At 44.9% G+C, this 21,446-nt stretch overlaps 1 protein-coding gene across 4 annotated transcripts in view; it reads left to right on the top strand.

Moving 5' to 3' along the window:
* Window positions 1–21,446, top strand: part of Ppfibp2 (PPFIA binding protein 2) — a 168,791-nt gene that overhangs the window by 82,360 nt on the left and 64,985 nt on the right. For all 4 annotated transcript variants that reach the window (XM_004650904.2, XM_045145271.1, XM_045145272.1 and 1 more), the window contains one exon: window positions 17,827–17,919. In XM_004650904.2, the coding sequence (XP_004650961.2) occupies window positions 17,827–17,919 (93 nt within the window). The remainder of the gene's footprint in view (window positions 1–17,826; window positions 17,920–21,446) is intronic.

Consider the following 21,446-nt stretch of genomic DNA (forward strand, 5'->3'; position numbering starts at 1 on the left):
AAAGGAAGGAAGGAAGGAAGGAAGGAAGGAAGGAAGGAAGGAAGGAAGGAAGGAAGGAAGGAAGGAAGGAAGGAAGAAAGAAAGAAAGAAAGAAGAAACAAAGAAACTCTAGCTATGATGCGGTAAGCTGTGTTGGAAAAGTGAGGCAGCTAAAGCACAATGACAGAGTTGGATGACTTATAAGGGTCAGATAGTATCAACCCCTCATTTAGCAAAACCAGAGCGAGGGCAAGGACCTTGTGACTATCAGTATCTCAGCTATGGGTAGGGCAGCCTGGTCTTGAACCATTTTTTTTTTTCTGTCTCTCAGTCCAGTTCTTTCATCTTTTCTGCCAAATATGCCAAAAAAAAAGGTTGGTATAGAGCCCACCAGAAATCCTGTCTGTGCTCAGCCTGTGCATAACATAGGGGAGGGTGGGTATCCCAACTACCAGAGATTACCAAAGGTCTGCATTATCTGGAGCTTTAGAAAAACATCTCCTGGACCAGAGAGATGGCTTTGTGGTTAAGGTGTTACCTGCGAAGCCAAAGGACCTAGGTTCGGTCCTCCAGAGCCCACATAAAGCCAGATACACAAGGTGGCACATGTATCTGGAGTTCATTTGCAGCGACTAGAGGTCCTGGCACACCCATTCTATTGGTCTCTCTTTTAAATAAATAAATAAATAAATAAATAAATAAATAATTTAAAGAAAAACATCTCCCTGGGGAGGTACTGGATGTTAATAGGTAAGAAGCAAGCTTCCCATTATATAGTTGCCATTCCCTTATTTCGTAAGTGGCACTTTTAACTGAGATGTCCTTTGAGTTACCATGTCTCTGGGATTGTGGGAGCCACATCCTTCCCCCTCATAGATGTTGTAATGGCTCCTTGTACAGAAGTTCTGTCTGTGAGGTAGTTAATTCTGCACATGATGCAGTGTGAGAAGGCCCTGTCCTGAGACCCAGGAAATGACATCTGGTGTCTATGGATAGATAGAAATTTTCTGAGGAAAGCTCCAAGCTAGGAGACCACCTCAGAACCCCCGGCGCCTCATAGCAAAAATATTTTGCTTGGGCTGGAGGGATGGCTTAGTGGTTGAGGCGTTAGCCAGATGACAAGGGGGTGCATGTGTCTGGAGTTCGTTTACAGTGGCTGGAGGTCCTGGTACGCCCATTCTCTCTCTTTTTCTCCCCCACCTTTCTCTGTCAAGTAAATAAATAAAAATATTAAAAAATATTTTCTCCTACCTTTAGGAGGATTTTAAGGATCACTTACAATAGAAAAATCAAAACACAAAGTATATTAGGCACATCTAGGCAAAAACAAAACAGTCTGTGATCAATGTATATTCCATTGATCCAAAATACTTCTGTCAAGTTTTATTTGATCTCTCTCAAACCAAAATGTTCCTTTCCTTCATGACCCTGGCCATGAGACCCCAGGACTTACTTTAGTCTAGAGGAGATAGTGTGGGCTTTCACCTTGATCAGCTTTTTAGACCTGCTCCAACCCGCCTCAACTTACATGTTTAGTTTCATGTTTAGTGTCCCCCAAGTGTATTTACTATGTCTTGAACTTTATCTCAGAAGTCCTCCAACTATCTAATTCCCATCTGCTTCATCTAATGTCATCAAGCCCCTCCCCTTGTGGACCCCATCCTTCTCTGGGACTCCTAAAGCCCAGGTTTCCAGCACATTCCATCCACCTGACTCATCCACCACTTCTGAGGTTCTTTTCTATGGAGAGCAGCTTTCTCTGAACCCATGTCTTTGAAGGTGGAAATGCCATGTCTTTCATTCTTCTATACGGAGGAGATTTATTGTAGAAGGGGGGTCCTCGGCGACGTGTCACCCAGTGCACAGTGAAGGAGCCCTCGCCTCATGGTGAGGACGAGAAGGTGGTGCTTTAGGGTGAGAAGCAGACGCTGTGTTCAAGAAGCAACATTGCTGGAGGAGAGATACTTGCTCAGAGAAGTGTTGCTTCGGGCCTGTGAGGGACGGGGTGGTGCGCACTGTTGCAGGAACACGCTCTTTGGAGGGAGGCCTGGATCAGAGTCCTGGCTACACTACGTTTCCTAGTTGAGTGATCCTAAGAAGACTCCCTTAAAAGCTTCCATTTCTATGTATAAAATAAAGAAGGTTACAGTTAGATAATAGTACCTGACAAATACAAGCTTTTTGAGCAATAAATTAAGTTAATGCATATAAAAGACAGCATAGTACTATGCATACAGGACACATTCAGTAACATGTTTATTCTTAACTGTATTGGCTACTATCAGGAAATAAAATGGAAAGAGGACCAGGGCCTGGCATAGTGCATCCTAGGCCAGTCAGTCCTTCAGAGCTGGGCTTCTTCGCATGCGCCAGGTCACTGTCTCAAACCAAGCAAACTGAGGACCCAGAAAAAGGCAGTCGTTGTTTCACCTACCACCTATCACCAGAGGCCCCGTGACTGTGAGTTCTGGCCAGCTTGGCTCTGGTTGAGTGAGTGCGGATCCTCCAGTTCATTTTCCTAACAAAGTGTAAACAAGGTAATTCCTGCTGCACATGCCCAGGGGCCCTGCTGAGCTATTTGGTTCCTGACTCATCACCAGCTCCCACCTGTCCTGCACTGAGATCAGTAGATCCAACCCACACAGCCATGAAAGAGCATCTGAAGATGGCTCACAGCAGGGGCCGTGGCGCTTACCCACTGCCCTCTGAGCAAGAAATGCCCTCAGTGCCAGCATGTCCACGCTGCCATCTGGCTGCGAGCGCTGTCCCTGTATAAGAAAGTCGCCCTCCCGGAGTTGGAAAGCAGACGGGTCCTCCACTAGCATGTCATGAAGTTGGCTTGGGTTCTGCAGTAGAATGTGGGTGAACTTGAGCTGCTCATGTGAGACTTCATTCTGTCAAAAGAGCTGCAAAGACAAACAGGCACACAGACACCTAACTTGCAGCGGGACTTGGAGAGGCAGCCAGGGGTTTGTAATGACAAGCCAGAGCATGGACCCTGCCTTCTTTCACACTTCTTGGGTCCTTTCTCACCTTTGTGTGACACTAGAGGATTTATTTTACCTTCTTCGCATTCGACTTCCTTGGCTGAAGAATACAGGTAATAACTCAGTACGTGTAAGGCGCTGAGAAAGCACATTCTGGGTCTTAGTTTTGCGCACATGGCGAGCACAGCAGACGACCTCCGCTCATTCCAGAGCCACACGTGCAGCCTTGATTCTGAAGACAGAGGTTTCCAAGTCCAAGGGTGGAGAACAGAGCGCAGGTTTCTCAAGGGTTCCTGTTTTCACTGTTTTATTAGGTACCTCCCAACTCCCATGTATAGACAACACATCTAGCGTGCTCGCTTGTCAGGATTCCCAGTATAATTTAGGAGCTAGAATTGAACAACTTTCTAAATTGCTACAACTGTGATTCCTGTCCACCACTTGTTGAAGAGAGCTGGCTGGACCCTTTCATCCCATGCTGTTTCCTGAAGTGGAATCATGCTGGGGTCACTTGTTAAACAGCTTGTGAGGTTCTCCACAGCAGCACGGCCCACTGGTAGTTTGGTGGACAAGCAGTGGCCCTTAGGGATACTTTGATCACCCCTGTACTCTGCTCCCCCAGTCCCCAGCCTCTGCAGCAACTCTTTTATGGACTTTAGTTTCACTTCAGCCTCCATTCTCACCAAATGTCATCACTCACTTCATTGCAGGTGGGGTAACCCAAATTTACACAAATTTTTCATCTCCGTGACCACAAAATGTAACTAGGCTCACAGCTAACATTCTTCAGTTTCCTTCTCTATCACGAGGTTAGAGTGTTCTCTCTTGACCTAACCCTGTCCCAGCTGCGCCTGTCCTGCTAATTATTTCATACTTCAACACTTCCTGACTGCCTGCCCCTCTGCTTCTTTTCAGTTCCTAGGGGAAAAACAATCAAGCTATCTTTGACTCCCTAATTGCCTCTTCATGCTGCCTCATAACTAACTCATCTTCCTCTCACCATTAAGGTTGTTGAAATAGAAAAGCTGAACACTCACCATTGCTACTTTTCCCCCATCACTTCCAAAACCCCACTGCTTTGTCTGGCTTTGTCTCTGCATGTATCTTTAAGATTCCCTTCTATAATGATCTTGCTACATCTAATTCCTAAGCTACGTCCTTTTCATCCAGTTCTTCTGAATTCATTCCTCCCGGGAATCTTATAGGATTGCTGGCCTTCTTGTGACCAAAGGAATCGTTCCTTGGTTTTCTTTGTATAAATTCGTATTCTCCAGCTAGAGATCTTTCTAAGGGCTTGATTGTTGGCTTCTCTTGTGGAAGCAGTCTAAGAGGCACCAGGCAAATAACTCTAATGCCTCCAGGTGAGCTAAAACAGTTGCCTTCCCCACTCCATTCCCAAATCCTACACTCAGGGCTGCCTTCCTGTCTCTGAAGGTGGTTTCAATAATGATGCGTCATTGCATCCATCAGAATTGGCACCGTTGAGAAATCTTCAGAGTCTCCTCTTATTTTCTGCCAGGTTTTAATATTACCCTTTCATAAGGTATTGACATACAGTGTACATACAAATGCCACATCCACTGCCCAGTGCTATAAGCTCCTTATGTAGCCAGACACATACAAAGAGAATTTAACAATGACCAAGTTAAGCCAAGATTATAATGGGACATGATTTTGGCAAATCAGATGTGTTTTGTTTTTCTCACTCTAAATCTATGACTTCAGGGAGATCAGCTGTGAGCTCACACTGTTCGAGGTATCTTTGCTTGCCCTGTTAATTCTGAAATATCAGACTGAATGAAGGGTAGTGATATCATGGCCTCATGGCTAGTCCACCTGTTTTAGGAAGGCAATTTCAAAGAGCATTGTTCTTCCAGGAGAAGTCTCTTGTAGCCTCCTGCTGCCTTTTTAAAATGTTTTATGTATTTATTCGAGAGAGAGAAAAATAGGCAGATAAAGAATGGGTGCACCAGAGCCTCTAGCCACCACAAATGAATGCCAGATGCGTATGTCATCTTGTGTACCTGGCTTTACATGGGTACTGGGCAATCAAACCTTGGTCATTAGGCTTTGCAGACAAGTGCCTTTACCACTGAACAATCTCCTCCCTCCAGCTGCTGGTCTTTATGTTTTGAAGGTGAATTTATTCATCCTTTTCCCATGCACTTGCTATTGGCATACATACAACTTTCTCTGATAGTATTTATTATATTGGTATGTCACTAGGATTATTCAAGTCATTGAAAAAATGGATAAATTAGGTGTGCTGACATGAACTTTGGTCTACAAAGAAGCTATTTAATTCATGACTCAGGAACTCTGCTGTGATATTTCCTAAAGGTGGCCATATATATCACTGGGTCATGATAACCCACCAGAATCACCTATCCTCCCATGATGTATAATTGAAACCAAGTTCAGCAGGGAAGAATGGTCAAGATCAGGATAGGATTTTTCTTGTTGGATGGTTGATAGCTTAAGAATTGATTTCCACATTGTATTTGGTCAGACATCCTTAACTCTGTGCCAATGGGTTAATCGACTTAGCTGTTCTTTGCCTAGAAAAATTGAACTTGTGGCAGTAGATAGGCTTATAATAACCACTAGAATGTGGGGGGAAATTTCCAATTTAAAAGTACCTGCCAATACTCATGCTGTTTGGTTCCCTTGGTGATAAGTGACCCAAACCATGTAACAAGGATTGAGTGTAGCCTGTGACTCACTTAATTTTATTTATCTGGTAAGTCCTCTTGTTTTTAAGGTTTGTGTTTACCAAGTTCTAAAAGGCTTGCATGTAAGTGGTACTTTTAAACTCCAGATATAGCCTTAAGGGCTTGGACATCTCCCATGAAGCCCTGCACTTGGCAAGGGATGGCTCATTTGTGAGTGGTTGTCACATGAGACTCTCCTTGGGGAGATGCAAACACATGGCTTTTTATCCCAAGTAGGGCATAGATGACAGACCAAACCATGAGTGCACTCCAACCAATTACAGAGCAGAGCGTCAGTGACTCAGAGGCAGCCACATCACCGTCAAGACCATCCTAGCGTAGGTGATGAGTTCTGGAATCTACCGTTCTGGAGCCCACTGCATGAATTGCAGGCAGCTGCTTGGCTGGTCAGAGTCTCTGCCAAGCAGTTGTTTAACCTTTATATAACCTTATAGTGGAGTCTTGCAACCTTTGTCCTAGACTTCTTGACCTCCTGAGTCTCAACCCAGGAGGCAATATTTCCATTCAGAGAAGATTGCTTCCCAAAAGCTGGTCAGAATCTTCCCTCAAAAGTTGTTTTAACACTCCTGTGACCACGGGGAGTGGTGCTGTGACCTTTTTAAGTCCTGTTCTCTCAAACTTGACCTCCTGAGTTTCTTGATCCACTCTCCCTCTCTTCAGGAGGGAATATTTCCATATGGAGGAATTTGCTATATAACAGTGGTCTCCTGAATTTGATAAGCTCCCTTGACTAGGCACCCTGGAAAGAACACCTATTCTATTTTGTTTCCATATTAATATAAAAATCACATGTTATTTAAGTGGCTCAAGAAGAAGTACCAAGCCAAACATGGTGGTTGGTACATGCCTGTAATTCTAGCAGTCAGGAAGCTTCCGAGGAAGGGGGATCATGGATTCAAGTGAGAAAGAGAGAGTGAGAGAGAGAGGGAGAGAGAGAGGGAGAGAGAAAACAAAATACCAGTGTTCAAAATATCAGCATATTTGTAGGGCAAAGAGCTATGATAGAATGAAATATAATCTGGCCAGTTGGAATAGTGTGTGTTTCATGGCAATGATCCTAAAGGAACTAGAATCCGCAGCAGACAAGAAGTGCTAAAGAAGCCATGACTCTGCTTATGGCCAAGACTACAGACCTCAGTATTGACAAAGGAGGTCAGGCACAGTCTGCAGACCCTAAGCAGGAGCTCTGCATAACAATTTTAGACTCTGAAAGCCAACTTGATGTCCAGAGCTGTCACACTGGGGGCCTGACTAGCTTAGGATTTTTATGACTGATCATCATTAAGAGGCATTGCAATGCTTAATGTATTCCTTATAAACATCCACATAGCACTCAGAGCTTACAATGCACAGTAGAATGCTTATGAGGTGGAAAAAAAAATAAGGCCGCAAAGATATGACTCAAAACATGGGCACCTTTTCAGGGACAATGGAAAAGCGAACACGTCTTTAGCTATGTGCGCCAAAGGCATAATTCCAGTGCAATTGGCTAACAGTGGGCTCTCTGTGTTGTCACTTAGGCTTGCCTTATTTTCCTTCCCAGCCTGAAAGGATCTGGCTTATTGTTCTTGTGGGTTGGTGGTACAGATGTGTATAGATATTTCTTAAATGTCCTGATCAGAAAAACTGTCTTGTTCTCAGTACTCTACCTGAACCTTGTCTGTGAGCTTACACCAAGCCATTTAAATGATTTCCATACTCTTGTGTGCATTATAAACTGTTTCATAACACTAACAAATGATTAAAGCATCCTGCTACCAAAATGTACACTGTGCTTTTTTAAAAAAATTTTTATTTATTTATTTGAGAGTGACAGACACAGAGAGAATAGAGGGAGAGAGAGAGAATGGGCGCCCCAGGGCTTCCAGCCTCTGCAAACGAACTCCAGACGCGTGCGCCCCCTTGTGCATCTGGCTAACATGGGTCCTGGGGAACCGAGCCTCGAACCTGGGTCCTTAGGCTTCACAGGCAAGCGTTTAACTGCTAAGCCATCTCTCCAGCCCACGCTGTGCTTTAATTCCCACACATTGTCATCTACAGACCCAGCTGGTCTTCTCTCTGGTATCTTCTGTACTGAAAGACCTGGAAGTCTAAGGCGATGTGACCTGTCTGAGCTCATACATGATTGCGGTAGTCCTGGCTCCTCAATGTTCTTGGTTTGTCCTCTGACTGTCAAGAAGGAATGGCGAGGAGTCCCCTGCCTTAAAGTCCAGCTGTACAAAGACTCTTGGACTTCCAGACGTGCCCTTGTGTAGCCATGCAGACCTTGTAGTTCTCTCAACACAATCTCCTCAATAGATAAGCTTATATTCCTACCTTTCTTTGTTCATTTTCCCTTTCATCTTTGTGTCTTTTGGACTTCGGTTTTTATTGAGTTCTTGTTTTCTTTCTCCGTATTTTTCATTATCCCACCCCGCCCTAGTTGATACCCACGGGTCTATTCATTCTCACATTCGCTCCCTGTCCTCGCCTCCCTGTTCTACGTGGGAATCGGAATGGAGGCAAACAGGTGGTGGATAGAGAGCCACGGGTTCCACACACAAAGGAGACTCGGCGCCCTCTTTCTCCCAGTACATCCCACACAGGCACACCCTGAGCCACAGTTCGTTCCTATTAGCTCTTGATGATAATCCTGCTTTTAACTATAGCTGGTTTAGAAGCCACAGCCCTGTTTTAAAACTTGCCAGCTCAAGGAAGGGTGGGCAGAATTTCTTCGTGATTCAGTACTAAATGCAAATTGCAGGAATTCTTTCCTGTAAGTCTGTTTCCAGAGGAGTAAATTTCAGTCAAGTGATCACCCTGAAACAGTCGGGACTTTTTAGATTGTAAATGACAGAAATTCAGTTCAAACTAGTCCAAGCCCAGAGAGGACTAACAGAAAGGCTCAGAATATGTCTACTTTTGGACTGCATCAACCAAGAAGAACCAATCCCCCTTTCTCCCTCTCTCTCTCTCTCTCTCTCTCTCTCTTTTTAGGGGGGTACATGTTGACTTTATGCTGACTCCTGCTGCAAACCACCTTCCACATGGAGGGCATCGCCACTGAGGGCCACACCACCATCCAGCACCACCATTACCAGGCAGTGTTCGCAAGCTTTAAAATTCAGAGAAGTGTTAGTGGTCGATTACCTGCCTGCGTGTGTGAGTCTCTGGGCTTGGCTCCCAGGCAGTAAATAAAATTGTAAATCCTAGGGTGTGGTGCCTGCGAAGTAAAGTTGCTTTAAGATAGCCGCCCTTGCATGTGATACGTGCTGTGCTTTCAAGTCCAGGTGATGATCCTGGCCCACTCTGGACAAGCGATGGATTCCATTAAAGCAGTGTTCATGAACACTCTCTGCTAAAAGCAAATAGCACAAAGTTTCCCTCCTTCCTTTCTGTTAGAAAAACAGCAAAGGGAAAGTTGAGTAGTCTAGGGTTCTCACAAAAATGTAAGGTTTCTTTTTAGCACTCTTAAGTGCCCCCTGATGACGTAATCACTCGTTGAAATGCAGTGTTCCCCAAGATGGGGGATGTGGGAAGCCATTTTATTTCCCGAGCCTGCTATCAGTCAGCTTTCTGTGCGTGAGGAATTTATGAAGTGTGAACGCCGTATGACCCTGGGGGAGATGTGGGGACATGGGGGCAGTCGCCTGTTAGGCTGGTGTCCTTATACAGGCAAAACTGCTCTGTATGTAAAGACCAACCCTTCTGGATTCTCTCTAATCAGTTCTGTTTCTCCTGGCCACCTGGCAGCCATCTCTCCATCCCCTCACTTCTCTCCTAATGGCTAAGACAGATTAACTACCACTGTCAGCCCCAACCACAATGCATCCTGCATGGCCGCTCTGTCCTCAGAAAGCCTCGTGGTGGCTCAGAAGCAGCTCTCTCCTCAGGCCACGGATGGCTCAATTTCTGTGTTGGGCCTGCTGAGCCTTAGGGATGGTTAGTTGATTTTACAGAAAAGACTCATGAGATGAAATGGAAGCGCCAAAGAAATGTGTTGTCACGGTTCCTATGACACTTGAACATCACTCACTCTCGCGACTTCAGAGCGGACATGGAAGTGACAGCCGTGGTCTGTGTTTTAGCGTTTGCCTCCAAGAGATTTGAGTTTTAAAGGATAGATTCCTTACAGCCCATAGCATTTGTCACGCTTTGATAGGGACAAAACTGATTTGTCACTAACTATACGTGCTAAAATTTCCAAGTTCTTGTCAGTGGGCACTCAGGGTCTCTTTGCTCTGATTCTGTTCTGTGATTTGAGAGGTGGCATGCTTCCCTGTTGACCGATTCCGCCAGAATGAAGATAAGGGTGGGGTGGGGTGGCTCCCTCAGTGAAGGGCTTGCCTTGCAGGCCTGAGGACCCGAGTCTGAGCCCCAGAGCCCGTGTAAAAGCTGAGTTGTGATGGCAAGCACTGGCAATCCCCGTGCCAAGGTGGTGGAGGCAGGCAGATCTCTGGAGCTCACTGGCTACATAGATAGTCTGGCCTAACTGGTAAACGTCAAGCCAAGGTGAGGCTCTGCCTCCAAAGAGGTAGATGACAAGCCTGAGGATTGTGCTTCAGGTTGTCCTGTGGCTTCCATACTTGAAGACACACACACATGTGCCTGCAAAAAATAAAACAAACCCCAAAACATGTCAGAGAATATAGGAATGTGCATCTGCAGTTCAGGCTTCACTCCATAGGTCACAGAGGTCACATGGCCCTCGCAGGAACATAGGTCACTACCCCGAGTTAGAGTATCGGGAACATTTCCCACTATGTAAAGTCCAGTGGGAAGACTGCCTTTTCCTTCTGTCGCATGTGTGGCAGTAACTGTCAGCACAGGGGAGAAGCATACATCATTAGTGCGCAGTAGTGTCTCAGCAGGCTTGGGCAGGTCTGTGCTAGGGCCCGGTGTCATTGGGCGATGAAAATTACAGAGTACCGAGGGAAGAAAGTAAATCAAAAATTCTGTTTGAAATACAACAGAATGAAACCCAATTTTTTGTGTGTGTGTGCCAATAAAAATAAACCAATTCTTGCACCGCAGTGATGGCACAGAGGTTAAGGCACTTGCCGGTGAAGCCTAAGCTACCCGCGTGCGACTCTCCAGGTCCCACGGAAGCCCGATGCACAAGATGGCGCAAGTGCGCACAAGATGGCACACGCGTCTAGAGTTCAGTTGCAGTGGCTGGAGGCCCTGTTGCACCAATTCTTTCTCCCTCTCTTTCACTCTGTCTTTCTTTAAAAAATACAAAAAAAAAAAAAATAGACAAGTACTGAACATTTTTTAAAAAGTAAAACAATAACTTATTCTTACGTATCTGTGGGATGAGAATCCTTGACAAGGTCAATTCACTTGCCGTCCTGTCATGGGGAGAAATAGCATGTTGCAGAATCCCACGTTTATTACTTAGTGGAGTGTGGACACGGTTCTCTCAGTGCGACTTCACCCACGAGGAGCTGGTCTGTTGCTTGATCACTGACTTACTGGCTGAGAATACAGACAAGGCTTACCAGAGGGTCTCCAAAGCTGGAATGACTTAGAGACCCAGATGCATGATATCGGGGTTGGTCCAAGACCGAGCCTGCAGTTCCACTAGCAGAACTGACAAAGTTCTAAGAACGTGGGCTCTTGTAAAGCAGAGCAGGGCCCTGCCATAACTCCAGCTCTTAAAACGTCTCTCCTTAAACTGGAATCACATTTGATAATCACGTGTCTTTGTAAGCTTTGATGGTGTGGCTGTTTTTTAATGCAAAGATTGGTATCAGAGAATGAGTGAACTTGTTGGCCCATTTACAGACTAAGGAGGGTACATTTATTCTCCCAAATGCAAAGCCACTGTAAATTTATTGGCCCCATGTTCCAGGTGGAGGTGACAGTTATCTTGGCCAGTGCCCTTCATAGGGACTTCTGTTATCTTAATAAACAGGTGAGAATGGGTCTCTGGTTGGGATATACCTCCATTGCACAGCTCTGTGGCACCTTCCAGAGGCTTATTGGAGAGCAGTAGTGATTCTGGAACCTGAGGATGGACAGTTAGGGGAGAGCAGTCTTTCCTGCCATGCCCATGCACCAGTGTGACCGCTGCAACAGTACTGACCTCTCAAGTCTACTGGGAAGGGCAGAGTGAGGAAGTGTTTATCTGAGGTCTGCAAGCAGTGTTTCTACATTTAAAAATGCGTTTTAAATGCTCAAGGGAAAAAAATATATTTTTTGAGACAGGGTCCTGTTCTAGCCCAGTCTACCTGGAATTCACTCCTATCTCAGTTTTGAGAATGTTGAGTCATAGGCATAAGCTACCATGCCCAGCAAGAAAATATGTTTTTTAAGCTGGGCACGGTGGCACACATTTTTAAAAATTACTTATTTATTTATTTATTTGAGAGCGACAGACACAGAGAGAAAGATAGATGGAGAGAGAAAGAATGGGCGCGCCAGGGCTTCCAGCCTCTGCAAACGAACTCCAGACGCATGCGCCCCCTTGGTTGGCACACATTTTTAATCTCAGCACTTGGGAGGCAGAGGTAGGAGAATCGCTGTGAGTTCAAGGCAGCCTGAAACTACATAGTGAATTACAGGTCAGCCTAGGCTAGAGCAAGACCCTACCTCGAAAAACCAAATATATGTATGTTTTTAAGAAACTCAGATATTATGGTTAAACTTTCCTAGAGCATTCATCTCATCTCTACCTACCTTTCTAAAACCCCAGCACTTCCCCAGAAGAGGGCACTGTTGAGAGGCTGCCAGGTAACCTTCCAGATACTCTTCTATTTATTTTCACACATATGCACAAAATTATGGAGTTATATTGCATTTTAGCACTGCACATATGATTCCTTGGTATCATGCTATTTTCAGTATCCAGGGTATTACTTTTCTATACTATACATAAATATATGCCTTACAGGTTTATGATGATCATGATATATATTTCTTTGAGGCAGGGTTTCATGTAACCTAGGGTGGCCTCACACTTACTATGTAGTCAAGGGTGACTTTAAACTTCTGAGCCTCCTGCCTCTATCTCCTTAGTGCTAACATTACGGGTATGCCATACCAAGGCTGCTTTTGTATCTTGTGTTTTAAAAATGATACAAATTGTTTGTATTATGGGTCAGCTATCTTTTATTTAGCCATTTTCCCCATTGAAGTCATTTCCCAAATTAAAGTGAGTCATCAAAAGGATCCATGTGGGGGTTGGAGAGATGGTTTAGCATCTAAGTGCTTGTCTGAAAAGCCTAAGGACCCCAGTTCAAGGCTCGATTCACCAGGACCCACATAAGCCAGATGCACAAGGTAGTGCATGCATCTGTAGTTCATTTGCAGTGGCTAGAGGCCCTGGCATGCCCATTCTCTCTCTATGTGCCTTTCTCTCTCTGTCTGTTGCTCTCAAATAAATAAACAAACAACAAAAAAATCCGTGTGTGTGTGTGTGTGTGTGTATATATATATATATATGTGTGTGTGTGTGTGTGTGTGTGTGTGTGTGCGTGTATTTATGATATGTATATATTATATAAATATGTACAGTATATATTTATGTATATATTTATATTTCAAAATTATACTTGAGCTGCCATTCAAGACAAAATAACAAAGAGCATACTAATTTGCTGCATAGTCACTGATGCCAGTTATCTACTTGGGCCTTAGTTCCTTTATTATAAAGGGAGAATGGAAATGAGATTCATTTCATGAGTTCATGGGCAGGATTAAGTGAATCACAGCTAGCAGTGTGCTCTGAACAGAGCCTGGCATACATCAAGTGTTTGTCGACAGCCCTGTCCTTGGACCATATCATATTGAGCTCATAGCATGACTTGGCCTCTGATGTATATTATCCATTAGCCTCTGACCTATTTTGCAAGAAAAACACTGCCTTTTACTGGGCGCTGTTTGCCATAAGGGTCTTGTCCTTTATGTTGTTGATCCCATTACCCAGAGTGTCTCTGTGGAAACAAGAGCAGTTCTTCTCTTGGCCAGGAGTAGTTGTATCTTCCCTTGGAAGTTGATTTGGTTTCTCTGAGACAGGGTCTCACTGTATAGCTCAGGCTGGCCCTCAAACTGAAGCTCCTGCTGCCTCCCGGCTTCGGATTGCTGGGATTGTAGGCACACACCACCACCCCGTGCATCTTTCGTCTGATTGTGCCTCTATTGGCAAAGTCTTGTCAGCCTCTTGTGTGTGTTATGAACTCCTTGGCAAACACATGTGCCAAACTTAGGACTCCTATTTTTTTTACCCTTATCATTTGGCCTGTTAGTATAAGCGGTGCCCTTGTGAGTGATTGCTATAGTGAGGGGCTGTTTTGAATGTGTTGCATGATTACCTTAGGCAGTATCTATTGGGCCCAGCAGCAACAGAAGGCCCAGGCAGCCAAGTCCCTACGAGAGAGCATGTATGGTGCAATCAGTGTGGCTATTTTAGGGTTCGTCACGGTCAGGGGTCAGATCACATGACAGAAACATCGTGGGAAGGCGTGTTAGTTTTTAACTGTACACAGACAATGAGTGTGGGGTCTGTGACCCACCTAGAGAACGTACAGAAGCTCAGGGATTTGAACCTTATCCAACCAAGTTTCCCATGGGAAGTCTTGATTGGTAGGTTTAAAGGAGGCAGATATTAGATAAAGCTAAGAGGTGGTCACCTTGAGTTTTGGGGGCAAACGTCTTAATTGTCCTTCTGCAAGAAGTGGCGGGAAAGGAGAGGTGCTTCATCGATCTCTAGTTGGAGCCATCCTGGTGGGTGACTCCAAGGGTGACTGAACCTTCTGATAGAACAAGATGGCTTTGTGCACCAGAACACATGAACACTTACATGCACACATATTAGAAAAAGAAGGTTAGACACATTTAAAAATAGATGCTAAGAGCTGGGCATAGTGGTGCATGTCTATATTCCTAGTACTTGGAAGGTTAAGGCAGGAGGATTGCTATGAGTTTTAGGCCAGCCTGGGCTACAGAGTGCATTGTAGGCTAGCCTGGGATAGATAGTGAAACCTTACCTCAAACAAAACAAAACAAAAATAGATGCTGGGCTGGGGAGATGGCTCAGTGGTTAGAGGCTTTTGCTTACAAAGTCTGCTGGCCCAGGTTCCATTTTTCCAGAACCCACATAAATAAAGCCAGAGGCATGAAGTGGCACATGGTGTGGAGTTTGTTCGTGGTGGCAGGAAGCCATGGTGCACATGTACTCTAACTCTAGTGCTCCCTGTCTCATTGCAAATAAAATTTAAAGAAATATTTTTTAATTAATTATTTATTTATTTGAGAGTGGCAGACACAGAGAGAAAGACAGATAGAGGGAGAGAGAGAATGGGCTCGCCAGGGCTTCCAGCCACCACAAACAAACTCCAGACGGGTGCGCCTCCTTGTGCATCTGGCTAACGTGGGACCTGGAGAACCGAGCCTCGAACCGGGGTCCTTAGGCTTCACAGGCAAGCGCTTAACCGCTAAGCCATCTCTCCAGCCCAAGAAATATTTTTAAAAATACATGCCGAGACAACATAAACTGGTAGCAGTCACTGCAGGGACAGTTAGTTTCCTTGTAGCTGTGGCATAAACCTGACGAGGCTCAGCTTAAAGGAAGAAAGGTTTACTTTGGCTTCCAGTTTGAGGGGACGTAGTGTTTCCTGGTGGGAAGGCAGGAACTCGAAGTCCTGGGTACTTTCAGTCCGTGGTAAGGAAGCAGAGAGCGGCGAACACTGGTGTTCAGCTTGCTTTCTTCTTTTTATTGCCTGTGACCCCAGCCCAGGAGATGATGACACCCACAGTTAGCATGGATTTTCTTACCTCAGTTAACCCGATCTCGAACCTCTGTCTCCGGCATGCCTGAAGATTGGTCTCCTAGGCAATTCTAGATCCTGTAAAGTTGACAATGAACATTAACCATCACACAGACATATGGGCAACCACTGAAAATAGTGCAGTGGCTGTGGGGCCTAGCTAGAATCTTGTGGAAGGATCTGCCCTTTACCCTTTGGGCTTCTCTCCTGTCCTTCCTGCTGGGTAAGTTGTGCCACCCGTGCCCATGCATGGTGATGTGGGCCCTGGGGTCTGGTGTGCAGAGCACACTTAGGTAACTTGTTTCTTTTCTTTTACCTGTTAATGAGTCTTTTAACGGGAGAATTTGACCTGCTGTTAAGAATTGTTTTCTTCTCTTGTCAAGTTCTGAGAAAATGTAGGTTTTGATCTGTCTTTGAGTGCTGTCAGAGCGTGACCATGTGAGGGCATCTAAAATGTGAATGTTACAGCAGGAAGCTGCCATCCACAGAGAAGCCACTGGCGATTTTGAAGGCCTTTTGTCTGCAGCCTGAAAGAGCTTTTGTAACAATGGACAAGACACAGGCTGGAGTGGAACTGGCATAAAAGCCAGTAGGTGCCGCATACCATCCAGACTGTGCCTGGCACAACCACCCTAGGAAGTGGCCCTGGGTCCATCTCTTCAGCAGAAAGCAAGCCCTTCTCCTGAATTCAAGAATGCATGGCAGGGTCTCCCCTCCCCCCCTGCTCTTCTAGGACTGGGGGTGGCTCCATCACCTACACTGGCCTTCGCAGTGGATTCAGCTGGGGTGGGATAAAGGGTGAGGAAAGATGTGTTGTTTCTCATGGAGAAAGGTGAGAGTCCATTATGTGGGAAGATGGACTTGGGATAAGGTGGGTCACTCTGGGCCTCTCTGACCTGCCCATTTGCGCAATTGTGACTTTCTCTGGGATGATGAACACCGGCTTCAGGAAGTGATCATTGATGCTGGACCAGCCCAGATTATGAGGATAACAGGTTTCCTATTTAGCAACGAGATCTACTTTTTCAGACTAGCATGGTTGTGGGCATTGATTTCAGCTTTCGATTGGGAATGGAGGAAGTGAGCATTGGTGGTTGGGGGCCAACTCATCCATTAGCAGCTACTACCTTCCTCCCTGTCAAACCTAGTCAGGCAAAACCCTGAAACGTGACAGTTCTTGTATCTCTTCCAGGACATTTGCTAAGATTCTGCTTCCTCTCTGTCACTTTACATTTTCTCTTTTGTTTTCTAGTTCCTAGATACTTTACATTTCTTTCTTCCTTTTTATTTATTTATTTATTTGAGAGCGACAGAGAGGGAGAGAGAATGGGCATGCCAGGGCCTCACGCCACTGCAAATGAACTCCAGACACATGCGCCCCCTTGTGCGTCTGACTAATGTGGATCCTGGGGAATCCAGCCTCAAACTGGGGTCCTTAAGCTTCACAGGCAAGTGCTTAACCACTAAGCCATCTCTCCAGCCCACTTTACATTTCTTGAATATTATATATAAAAGCATGTACACAGAGCAGGGGTATGAAGGGTGAGTATGCCAGGGCTTCTTCCTGATACAAATGAACTCCAGATTGATGAGCCACTTTGTGCATCTGGCTTTACGTTACATGGATACTGGGGAATTGAACACAGATCAGCAGGCTTTGCAAACAAATATTTTAACCCCTGATCCATCTCCCCAGCCCAATAGTTTGCATTTCTTTTCTCCCTTCTGTTTAGCAACTTGAGAGCCTTTATTCTCAAAGTTTATCTTTGTACCTCTCAGCTCTCAGCCCTAGCTCCACAGAAACATGGTATAGAGCAAAGCTCTTATCTGGGGTGACTTGGGGATGGGAAGGGACGTGGAAGTAGGTGAAGGGCCTGGCAGCCAGCACCCCCACTTCTCTACACAACTGAGATGTCAGGATGGAACCCATTCTGTAGGGTGCGCGGAATCTGCAGAACCCTGCCTGGAAAGTTAGGAGAAACCAAGACCTTTGCCCCAGTTGTTCCCGCCTAGCTCCTCGGTGAGTGGTACCAGCGCCCTGGTCTCCTCTGGCCGACCCTCCCACAGGCTAAGCCTCCAGCTCAGCCAGACACGGCATGCTCTGGCCAACAAGTCAAACACTGCTGGAACTCCGTTGAGGCCCTCCCAGCCAAGGGTGAGGTCATCAGGGGGTGGCTGTGCCATCTTCCAAGACACACCTTGCAATGGCATGTGGTCTGGTCCTCCTCGGGGTTGTTTTAAACTCTCTGGCTTCCTGTTTTGGGGATTCGTTTTGCACGTGTCATCAGTGAAACTGCCCTGACACATTGCACATGTTGTAAACTATCTGGAAGTTGGTAGTGCTTTTCCTGCCTCTTAAGTGTATTCTTCTCTTTTTAGTCCCAGGTTAATCACCACAGTGCTGCTAGTAACGAAACCTATCAGGAACGCCTGGCACGTCTAGAAGGAGATAAAGAGTCCCTCATACTACAGGTGGGTCCTTGTGGAGGGAAAGCAGTTAGCTTGTTACCTCTGGCTCCATAGCTTTCCCAAGTGAGAGGGAAGCATGGTGGGCTGGGGGAGGGGGAGTTGGGGTAGTTCTGTTGAAATTTTCCTGCTTCCAAAGTATGTTCTGAAACAGGTGTCTTCTAAAACAAAACAGGGAGTAATGAGGGGCATGGCTTAATTCTGGACTTGGTTTTATGAGACTGTGAATTCATTCATGCATCATGCTCTTCATAGCACCTGTTACTACAAACCAGCAGCACTGTGTCCACTGATACCAGGTGCTAGGAATGAACAGAAGGGGCCCAATCCTCCAGGAGCCTGAGAGGTGAAGTGCATCTTAGGTCACTAATAAAACAGACCCTCGAGTGATCCAGGCCTGAGAGTGAGCGCTCACGGAATCAAGTCCACCAGTCTGAAGCTGGATCTGGACTGATTACTTTGATGCCAAGCTTTTCATGAGGGAGGAGCCCAAGCAGCCTTTCACTTTTTTGTTTGTTTGTTTGTTTTTTGGGGGTAGGGTCTCACTGTAGCCCAGGCTGACCTGGAATTCACTATGGAGTCTCAGGGTGGCCTCGAACTCACAGCAATCCTTCTACTTCTGCCTCCCAAGTGCTGGGATTAAAGGTGTGCGCCACCGTGCCCGGCTAGCCTTTCACTTTTGATTGTTGGTAGGACATAAAATTAAACCTTCTTATACAAAGTCCAGGCTGAAGCAGGAACTCTGCTATGTTAGCTCTCAGATGAGTAAATGGATTTAGCGAGGATGTACTCAAGGTCTGGTGGGTATCAGATCTTAACTGGCAATTTGGAGAATAACAGAGATTAATGTCCCAACTTTAGTTTCTTACAAATGCTGTAAGGGTGATGAATGACTGGTGGTGGAGGCAGCTCAGCTGGTAGAGTGCTCACCTAGCATGCAAAAACCCCTGGGTTTGATCCCCAGCAACAAATAAACCTGGTGGGGTCATGTAGTTGGCGGCAAGAGGATCAGGAGTTCAATATCATCCCCAGCTACATAGCAAGTTGGGGTCCGCTTGGGCTACATGAGACTCTGTCTCAAAACACCAACACCAACAACACCACTACCACCACCAACAAAAACAAACACACAGGAGGGCTGGAGAGATGGCTTAGCAGTTAAGACACTTGCCTGCAAAGCCAAAGGACCCTGGCTCAAATCCCCAGGAAGTACCCATGTAAGCCAGATGCACAAGGTGGTGCATGTGTTTGGAATTTATTCGCAGCAACTAGAGGCCCTGGCATGGCATTATCTTCTCTCTGCTTCTTTCTTTCTCTTACTTTGTCTCGCTTTTATAAATAAATGTTTTTTTTTTTTTAATGGGAAAGTGGGGGACAGGCTGAGAAGATATCTCAGTTGGTAAAGTGCTTACCTTCCAAGCATGAGGAACCGTGTTCAATTCCATAAACCTATGCTAGAAAGCTGGATAGTACCTGTGGTGAGAGACACATGTAATCTCAGCACCAGGAAACAGAGACAGGAGGGTCCCTGGGACTTTAGGGCCAGCCATTCTCAACTAAGTGGTGAGCCACAGGCTAATAAGAAATCCTACCTCAAAAATATGGTTGCCCTGTGGTCTCATATGCACACAAGTGCACATATGAACATGTGCATACATGCAGACACATACACATACATTACCAAAAAAAGGTTGGTGCTGGAATGGAGGGGACAGGTGGGGGTCTAGCATGATCCCCAGGGTGTGGACGTTAGTTCGGAGCAGTAGATTGTGAATGAGGTAGCAGTGTGTTGATTCCTTTCTCCTTTTACCTTATTTATTTGTAAACATAGGATTGATTAATTATTTTTGAAGCTATGAAAATTTAAAGAGAATTTCAAGAAAATTAATATATGGCCTTTTCTCCCCCAGCAATGCCCCTCTGTTTCTTTTTTAATAATTGAGCTCATGCCAAATGTACAATTTCATATCCAAGTTTTGTCCATTTGTTTACTTCATTGATTTTTAAATAATTAAGACATGATAAAATAATTGAGTTGAAAAAATAAGTAAACTAAACCTAAAATATTTCAGTGGTGATAAATACCATGGAGAAAAATCCCAGTAAATTGTGTGTAATCAGAGAAGAGCTCACAGTGGGCCACAAGGAAGGGAGTCGCTTAGATACCTGGAGGAATGCGTTCCAGGTGGAGGGACTGGTCAGCCCAGCCCACCCACTGTGGAGAAGTTTCTTTAGTGTGTGGGAAGAACTGCAAGGGCCGTGGTGACAAGAACCCTCTGGTTAAAGGTGTGTGTGGGGGATCACTGGTTAAAGGTGTGTGGGGGGGATCACTTTAAGAGAGGTAGCAGGGACCTGATTTTATAGCACAGATGTTTTGTAAGCTGTGTAATTTGAAACCTCATCTCAAAGACATAATTAATGAAAGGCAGTCCAATTTGGAATTTTTCAGCACGTGGTATGAAACTGGAAACATTTGAACCAGGACCCTTCATGATTGAAATAACAAGTTCCTGTTTAGAGGGGATTACAGTTTAATAAAGAACCTCTGTGTAGTAATGCTCTTTTTCTCATCCATGCTTTTCTTTTAATACCAAATTCTTGAATAAACCCTGTTTAAATAATTACAACACAGTTGGGTTGCAGGTTGACGTTAGTGTTTTCTGTTCTGACCAGAGCTTATGGACAGGCCTTAAAGCAGCTCTTCCTGCCCTTTGAGCCTGTGGAGCCAGTTAGAAGATCCAGCCAGTCAGCAGGGAACAGCCTCTTGCTTCATCAACACAATGTAGACAGGCTGAACTGATTGGGGGTTTTGCCCAGAGTAAGTTTTCATGGGTTGATGTGTGGAAGAACAAGACAAGACCAATCATACCTAACAAATACTTTGTTTCCAGAATTCACGAAGAATAAAATCAAACCCTTTTAACATCTTCATTATAATGTGATTCCTTTAAGGCCAGGATTTTCATCTTTTTCTTAATTTCTGAAAACTCCTCCCTATCCCTACCCCACATGCTTAGTATGTAGTAATGTAGTAGGGAATCAAAAGCATTTGTTCTTGTTGAAGGTAATAATAATTTTATTATTACTATCATTATTATTATTATACAATAATCTCCTCATCATTTGCGAGCCCAAAACTGGAATGCTTAGAGTAGCCAGGTTAATGTAAATGTGTTCCTTTGAAAATGAGAACTTTGTAATTCATAAAGTTGATTTAAGCACCTATTAATATACTCATATTAACTCATGCTTCATCAATCATTATAGAATGGGAAATTAGTAAAATAACTTACATGTGAACAGACATATCTATATACTATCTCAATTTACCAGCTATTCTTTATTTTGGGGATGTCACCCATTCTCTTTGTCATCCTGTATTAATAAAGAAAAACACAAAACAAAAAAATCCTGGAGGCAGTCGGCTAGTAAACACAGGCTATGAACATGATCATAGAATACATGTAGAAAATATCTGGGGTGTAATTTATAAGATTGTGAGTTTTATGAATTAATATTTCCCATAGAGAATC

Source organism: Jaculus jaculus, chromosome 3 (genome assembly GCF_020740685.1).
Source record: "Jaculus jaculus isolate mJacJac1 chromosome 3, mJacJac1.mat.Y.cur, whole genome shotgun sequence".
Lineage (NCBI taxonomy): Eukaryota > Metazoa > Chordata > Mammalia > Rodentia > Dipodidae > Jaculus > Jaculus jaculus.